The sequence below is a fragment of the Penaeus monodon genome, chromosome 17 (assembly GCF_015228065.2).
Source record: "Penaeus monodon isolate SGIC_2016 chromosome 17, NSTDA_Pmon_1, whole genome shotgun sequence".
Classification (NCBI taxonomy): domain Eukaryota; kingdom Metazoa; phylum Arthropoda; class Malacostraca; order Decapoda; family Penaeidae; genus Penaeus; species Penaeus monodon.
The window spans coordinates 44,203,278-44,212,035 of record NC_051402.1 but is presented as its reverse complement, the minus strand read 5'-3'; the positions used below and the strand labels follow the sequence as shown (position 1 = coordinate 44,212,035).

At 36.3% G+C, this 8,758-nt stretch overlaps 1 protein-coding gene across 2 annotated transcripts in view; it reads right to left on the bottom strand.

Annotated features, from left to right (window-relative positions):
* Nucleotides 1-732: 732 nt before the first annotated feature.
* The window catches only part of LOC119583794, a 9,115-nt gene continuing 1,089 nt past the window's right edge, over nt 733-8,758 (bottom strand). For both annotated transcript variants that reach the window (XM_037932493.1, XM_037932494.1), the window contains exons 2-11: nt 8,609-8,758; nt 8,160-8,361; nt 7,777-7,866; nt 7,349-7,458; nt 6,660-6,830; nt 5,782-5,856; nt 4,913-5,063; nt 4,608-4,739; nt 3,433-3,622; nt 733-3,136 (exon numbers count right to left, since the gene is read on the bottom strand). The exon at nt 8,609-8,758 is cut by the window's right edge. In XM_037932493.1, the coding sequence (XP_037788421.1) occupies nt 1,008-3,136; nt 3,433-3,622; nt 4,608-4,739; nt 4,913-5,063; nt 5,782-5,856; nt 6,660-6,830; nt 7,349-7,458; nt 7,777-7,866; nt 8,160-8,361; nt 8,609-8,758 (3,400 nt within the window). In that variant the 3' untranslated portion in view covers nt 733-1,007. The remainder of the gene's footprint in view (nt 3,137-3,432; nt 3,623-4,607; nt 4,740-4,912; nt 5,064-5,781; nt 5,857-6,659; nt 6,831-7,348; nt 7,459-7,776; nt 7,867-8,159; nt 8,362-8,608) is intronic.

Genomic DNA, 8,758 nt, shown 5'->3' with positions numbered 1-8,758 from the left:
GCACAGCAAATCTAACAAATCAAACACAACCATCCACCACAAACCACATCACCCAACCCTCTTGATAACAGACAAATAACACACACACACCAACCGAGAACACAAACAAAGACACACACACACACACACACACACACACACCACGCACCACGCCCCACGCACACGCACACGCACAAATATGAACAAATCAAACCAACACACACGACATCCCTAACCGATAGACGCACAACGCAACAACCGCAACAAAGCCCAAAGTACACACACACACACACACAACACACACACACGCACACCACACACACCACAAAACACGCACAAACCACCACACACGCACACCACGCACGCACACGCACAAATACACGCACAAATACACACACACAACACACACCACACACACACACCACACCACACCACGCACCAAACCACGCCCACGCACGCACACGCACACGCACAAATACACACACACGCACACGCACAAATACACACACACACACACACACACACACACACAGAAAGACAGGGGGCAGACAGGCTGACAGAAAGAAACAAAGACTGGCAGTATTAAGAAACTCCTCTGAATCAACACCATGGAAGTTACACAGAAGACATTTTATTATTAGTTTCAGGTACTAAAATGTACTCCTTCTGCATAAAAAGATGGTACAGATTAATAAAAACAGTTTTTTGAGATTTCATTTGGCCGCATTTTTGTTTTCAGCAATAAATGACAAATTCAAAAATATTTCTTTATTGCCAATGAGATCTCTACATTACCATAATCAAAACATTCCATGCCAGTATCCATAGACAGTGGATATAGCTATAAACAGATTTATATTAAAATTTGCAGCAAACTAATAAACCAGATATTTTATATAAAATTGAAATACAGTATAATTCATATAATGCATTCACCAAGTTTCATTTGTGCTGAATGTATTCTAAATTCATGGCCCAAGCAAGACAAACCAACATCCTGGTCATTTATAACTATTAAAAGGGACATATCACAGGTCATCAATAAGCTTACTGATTGCTCTATCTTTACACTTCATTTTTATCCTCTCTGCTAATGATAAGCCAGTGATTACAGGTGAAAACGTGGTATCAGCAAGTTTCTCCTTAGTCTGCAACAGATGGCTTATTTTTCCTTTATTTAACTGCTTTTCGCTTCCACAATCTTTCATGGTCTCTAACTGTAGGTTTTCCTTTTCTTTTTTAGAATCTCCATGTGATGTTATTCCAGATTTGTTTGTTTTATCATCATAACAGGGATTTTTGTCTCTCCCTTGCGCAAATGATTTGTCACGCTCTTCTTCATTAAGGAGAGATATATCATTCATATATTTTTTCGCAGTAATCATACTCTCTGTCTGACTGATATCTCCTCTGAGACTGTCTTGTAACAGATTCAGAGAATTTTCCATCACTTTGCTAACCTCAGAGCAGGCAGCAATTTCTTCAAGTGCACTGTGGCTGAATGATTCACCAGTGTCTGAACAGCTAAAAGTGTCAAGGAGTTTGAAGCACAGCCCATAAGAGCCATCTTTACTTCTACCCTTTGGAGTGTTGACTAAGGGAGTCGAGTTACAACCAGTGCGCGGCAAGTGAATAAACCTCCGTTCCTTATTGTGAGAATCTTGCAACCGATGAAGAGACTTTGCTGACAAGGGTTCTAGAGGAGACACTGTACAATCAAAAGATCCTTCAGTTTTCCCAGCAGGAGTTTTCCAGGTGGTTGGACTTGGGGTATAAGCATTCTCTAATGGTTTGCATCCTTGTGAACTACTGGATGCAGAGTCATCTTGAGCCTTACTATCACCTTGCCCTCGTAGAATTCCTTTAGTCTTTACCAAGACAGGAGTAGAATTGAGATCAGGTAATGTTGAATGAGATATTCCCTGAGCTTCACCCGTATCATCAAACATATCTCTGGAAATCTGATTCTTACATGCAGAAGTTTCTGATAGGAGGCTAAAGTCAATGAGTGTAAATTGTAGCTTCTCTTTAGGCATTGTCATCAAACACCTTTGTGACTCATCATTTTCCTTCTTATTTTCTTGTGGTAACTGATTTGTCACTTGTGATTCATGGTTTATTTCATTGGATTTACTTTCCTTAACGTCATTTTCAGGAATTTTATCATGTACAAGGCAATCATCAGTTTTATTTTCAGAATAATCTAATCTAAAAATTTCTGGAACTGTATCATCAAAGTCTTCATTATCCACTGGAGCTTCATAGTCTGAGCTATCCTCCTGAACTTCTTCATTAGATTTACCACTACAACTTGGAAGTTTATCCTCAAAATTTAGATTATTTTGTGTAGTCTTATAATTAAAGTCAAAACTGTTTTCAGGTATTTTGTCCTCCAAGTTCTGAATATACTCTAAAACTTCCTTGTCAAAGTTCAAGCTATCCTCTGGGATTTTATCCTTAAAGTCTATACTATCACTTGAAATTTCACTTTGATAATTACTAGCCAAATTACACAATACAGATTTTACTTCAGAACTGCCAATAGTCTTTGTAAAATCTGCACCATCAATTTCTCTACTTTTTTCTTTTCTTTCATTTTCCTTCTCACTGTCACTATCTGTTTCAATGTTACTGTTTTTTGTATGAAGTGTTGCAAACAGTCCCTTGGATGCCTTTAATTTCGATCTGATATGATTCTTTCCAATTCTCCTCGATATGCGATCCATCAGACTCAGTGGCTGGTTCTCTTTATCATTTTCATCACTGTTTTCTGTCGAATCATCAAGGTCCTGCCTACCTTTATGTATCCACCCTTTCTTTTCTTCATCCACCTTATTTGCATATTTTCCTTTTTGATTTACAGTTGAAGTAGATTCCTTCAAGGTCCCTTCCTTAGAAATAATGTAATTCTTGTCTCTGTTGTCTGAAACTGGGACAGACTTACACTCACTGTTCTTATTCCTTCCTGTCAAGTCAATACTGACAAGGCGATCTATGATGAGTGAAAGGTCTTCGTCTGTGTCTTCTTCTTCCTCTTCGTGTGCGATGTATTCCTCTTCCTCTTTCTTCTTACCGGCTTGTGTCTTCTTCTCCTTACTGATGCCTTTAGCCTTTGTTTTCTTCTGATCAGTCTTTTTCGATTTTTTGCCTCCTTTGCCTATATAAAGAGAAGGAGCTTGATAGTGAAAATACAACATAAAGAGGAGTAAGAAAAGAAAAACACGGAATAAAAGAAAGGAGAACAAAGGGAATGAATCATAAGAAAATAAAAATGAAAAAAAGATTAATCAATTATTAATGAAAAGGAGGAAAGAAGGACATGGACAAAGGGAAGGTTGAAAAGAATAGGGATGAAAAACAAGTGTAAAATTATGTTTTCATAAAAAAAAAAAAAAAAAAAAACACTAACAGTAAAATATATACAAAAAGAATGAGAAACCTGTAAACAAAGACCTTTCTTAGTAGCCTTAGCCTCCTCAAATTCCTCAAGAAGCGCTGGTAATGAAGCCTGCAGCAGGTGAAGAGGCTCGTCTGTGGTAAGCTCAACGGGAGAATTCTCCGGGAGGTTTGGGCTCAATACTTTCCATTTCACTTGACAAGAAGACACCCCTCGACGGACACACCGCTTCACAATGCTTAGTGGCTGTTGGTCGTTGCATTTGAATATTAAATAAAATAAGAGTCGAAATAAAATTGACTGAAACCAAAAAACAAAAGCGGTGTCTCCAAATTTTAAGACATAATTAGAGAATAAAAGAAATAAAAGTCTGAATACAGAAATTACACCTCAGAAATGCAATTTACAATTAATAAAAAAAAAAAAAAAAAAAAAAAAAAAAAAAAAAAAAAAAAAAAAAAAAAAAAAAATTCAGACTCAGAAAAAATTTATATTAAAGATCCTAATAACTACAGTTCCAAGATACCACTGCAAACATGAAGTTGTCTTTAACCGCAGAATTATGTAATTATGAAATCTAACCATATAACTGCAACAACGAAAATGAACTCACTGCAGCAAAATATATTATAATCACTAGAGAATACAACTAATCATAAGAGAATACAACTAAAGATGATGCTGCGGTTCTTGGTTAACCCAATGTCACCTGGAAAATGTTGTGCTCATTTAATTTTTTTTTTTTTTTTTGTGAAATGTCTCTGCACAGAAGGCTCTGCAAGGGCTTGGCCACAAAGGAGTCAATTAGTTGACCTCGTGACCTTACCTGATTTCTCCCTTTCTTGAATTTGCGGGAAAAAGTATGTTTTTTTTACTGATGCTATCAATATCAATGGTGTTATTTTTATTATAGACATTACAATTACTATACTGTTATTAACATTAGTAACAGGAATATAAAATCAATGAAAAGAAATCAAGGAAAAGGGTAAACAGGTGAGACAAGTAGTACTCATAATTGGCTCATTGGTGACTTAGTACAAGTGGAGCCATCTATGTGTAAAAACAATTAATAAAGTAAACTCACAGTGGTCATGGCATATACATACATACCATGCCCATCAATTTTGAGTTACAATCCCCATAAATTTCTTATCTTTCTCTGTCTTTCGACACTTCTGTATATATAACAAAATACCCATAATAATGAACAAAAAACAATTCAGATTACCATGAGGCCTAGGTCTGGGTAGGAAATCCTTCCCCCATACCAGCCGCAAGTGACCATCCAGCGAGTCACAACTGGCGATATCTTCTCAACGGCATAATTCCCTTCCCATTCTAGCTTGACGATGCACCACCTCTGTCAGCGTTGGAAAAGAGATGATACATAGATGAGATTATAACATCCTAACATGTATGATTTATTCACAATCCTCTTGAAAAATAAACCATACAGTTCCATAGAGCACAGGAAAGCTTAATGACTTTTTTGATTCAATAAGAGAGCAGAACCGCTAAACCGAATACACGCACGACGAGGTCTGAAAACTGAGGCCGACTCCATTTGACCTTCAGCGAGGGTGGGTCCAGTCTGCATCGGAATTCCTGGATGATATCGGTGAAGGGGAAGCCATCTGTTGCCAGCATCCTATCCCGCACGCCAGCTTCTAACTCTTCATCATTCCTGGAAGTTTGGAGCTTTGTGATAACACTGCAGGTTGTCTTGCTCTTGGGATTTTTATGCTTGGTGACATATATATTTTTTTAATACACCCAAATGAGTCCCATGTACAGAATAAGTATCATTCTCTCTCTTATAATAATCAACATTCTCTAAATACAGAGAAGGATTCTATATTAAAAATTAATTAATTAATTAATTATCTAATTAAAAAAAATATATATATATATCTTTCTATCTATCTATATAATATGTAGTATATATATGTGTGTGTGTGTGTGTGTGTGTGTGTGTGTGTGTGTGTGTGTGTGTGTGTGTGTGTGTGTGTGTGTGTGTGTGTGTGTGTGTGTGTGTGTGTCTGTGTGTGTGTCTGTGTGTGTGTCTGTGTGTGTGTCTGTGTGTGTGTCTGTGTGTGTGTCTGTGTGTGTCTGTGTGTGGTGTGTGTGTGTGTGTGTGTGTGTGTGTGTGTGTGTGTGTGTGTGTGTGTGTGTGTGTGTGTGTGTGTGTATGTATGTGTGTGTGTGTATATATTATATATATACATATGTGTATATATTATATATATACATATATACACATACATATATATCTATAACTATCTATTTATATATTTATATATATATATATATATATATATATATATATATATATATATATATATATATATATATATATATATAAACATGCACACATATACTGTGTATATACATAATAACCTCACCCATTTTTCCACTTTCTTGCATTTAGATTAGAGTGTTGACAAGACTGCCCATAACTGTCAGCCCAGGACTGCATTCTGTTAAAGTTGAAAACAAAAATATAACAAAATAAATAGATAATGTAGCTATATCTTTATTAATACAACTAAAATATAAATTTCTTACATTCTAAAGGACCCCAAACATTCAGCAACATTCAGAGATAATGGGGTTATGTATATAAACAAAAATGTACAGTCAGTTGTAAAGTATGACAGTTAATTACAAATTGAACAAGGTCCTTATATGAATGCCTTTTTAGATGCCTATTTATGTTTTTGTTTGTTTGTTTCTCATGAAATAATTTTACTCTAAGATGCCTAAATGGTGAGAGAACCATGCTAAAGACTTTTAATAAGTGTTCGTAATCCCTACCTTACTGAGCCTGCATTTGATACCTGATATTGTTCAACACAATGGTTTTATGATTTGCATAAATGCTTAGCTCTTACTCATGCCTTGACAGGGGAGGGAGAGAGGGAGAGGAAGTAGAGAGAGGGAGGGGAAGGAGAGAGAGGGAGAGAGGGAGAGAAAGAGAGGAGAGGAGAGGAGAGAGAGAGAGAGGAGAGGAGAGGAGAGGAGAGAGAGAGAGGAGAGGAGAGAGAGGAGAGGAGAGAGAGGAGAGGAGAGGAGAGGAGAGGAGAGGAAAGGAGGGAGAGAGAGAAAGAGAAAGGAGGGAGAGAAAGAGTGAAGGAGGGAGTGAAAGAGTGAAGGAGGGAGAGAAAGAGTGAAAGAGGGAGAGAGAGAGTGAAAAAGGGAGGCAGAAAGGCAGTGGGGTAGAGAGGCACAGAGTCAGATAGACAGACAGACACACTGAAAGAGACAGAAAGAGATCTTTTACCTCCGTACTGGGTCCTTCACCCCTTTCTGGTACCATACTCTCAGGAGTCGAACAGCCGTGTCCTTCCCTACACCTTGCACGCCAGCTGGGAAGTAATCGCAGCCAAGCAGAAGAGCAAGCAAGATGAGTCCTCCACGAGTCAGCTTCAAGTGCTGCTCTAACAGTTCCAAGCTGGAAAAGTTTGTTAAATTATTTGTTACTCCACATTGTCATTATATCTTTTCTTGATAAAATTTGGGCCTAATTTCAAGTTTTCTTTGTTTAATGGTACCCTTTCATTTATAGGATGAACTTAACTCTATGCCTCCAGAAGAAGCAGCTTAGTTCTGCATTGCTAACAAGCATATTTCTGGTATGATATGTCCTTTTAGCAGTATGCATATGAATAAAATGTTTTTATTGTTTATTTCAATGTACCATCATTATGGCAAATATTTTATGCAGCTTTAATTGCTGATCTCTGTTCTAAATTATGCCTGTATGTGATGAAATAAGTGTGGCTGAAAAAAATGACTAAGAATGATAATATTATCTTAATTTAAATAAATATTTTACAAAATATAAAAGTTCTTCCCTTATTTCTTCAGCCAGAAAACAACCATTGGTTCCAGCTACAGTACTAATAACTGTATACTGAGTGCAGTAATAATACAAGATGAATAAATCTTTAAATGTCTCTTCTTTCTCACCTAAATTTCTCTACTGTCGCTTTACTTTGATTTGCTGTAAAGTTTCTAAATACCGTCTGGCCTCCATAAAGGAAGACATCACTATCCTGAGAGATAACTCCTTCAACCATCTGTAAAAAATTAATTAATTAATTAATAATGCACACATATACACACTTAACATGTACTGCAATAATTAATTGTACAAAATCTAGTAGCAAATTTCATAAGGAATGAATAGTATCTGTAATAGCTAAGTTATGAAGCTAACTATACACATCAATACCCTACCCTCATATATATCTTCTGTCATATTTAGGAAATGATTATGTGTAAATACCCAACTATGTACATCAGTACCCTGCTCCCATATATAGTTTTATTTGAGAATGAATAATTCTGACATCCATAAAAAATACAGAATGACAGGTTCACACACAAATACACACATTATGGTAGTTCAAAGCTGCACAAGTTGCTTCAGCCTCCCCACTTGCCTGCACCCATGGCACACCAAGCATGTCTAAGAGTTCTCTACACTGGAAAAAATATATATATATACTATTATTTTTTAGGTTTTCAAAATATAACATTCTCTTAAATGTAAACAATGACATGATAATGTTATTTATCTATGAATACTTTTTTGGCAAGGCACTTATTAGATTACATCTTATCTAATAAACACACATACAATTCAGACAAAATATGAAAGAGCTAAGGCATTAAATAATAATGAAATAGAAATCAATATTACACACATCATTATATCACATCATTTTTCCTCATTTGTGTTATTAGTGCTATGAATGACAAGGATAAAAAAAAACACCTCTTTGAGAACAGATTTGAATCTTGATCGTTTTCCTGTTTTAGCAGATAAGTTCTTTCCCGTAGGGTGTGCCAAAGAATGGAAGTTTCTTTGGTTTCTGGAGCTGATTGTATTCCATTTCATACTTGGGGCATCTCCTTCAAGTACAAATACTGGCAGGACTCCATTGTTCAGCAGTGCCATTGTACGGAAGAAGAGATTCCTGTTGAGACATAACCCAGGTTATCATGAAGAAAAGAAAATCTAAAAAAATAAGAATGATAAAAAAGAACGCATTAATTCCTAAAAGAAAAAAAGAAAATAAATATATATATTCACAAACCGCTAGGAAAAATAAAACACAAAAACCATTTAGTATAATTCATAGGTGAACATAATTCTTTTACAACTAATAGAAAATAAAAAAGTTATGTAGATTTACATTGATACCATAACAGGTACTTCCTTACCTGAGGTGGGGACGAGCCACATGGCCAAGGTGCAAAGCCTGGCAATCCACGACCCAACATGACAGGTCAATTGCCACTGCCTTCCCCTCAAGTGCCGTCAAAGGAAGAACCTCTCCAGTGGGAGATACAAGACTCCATAAATCCTTCACA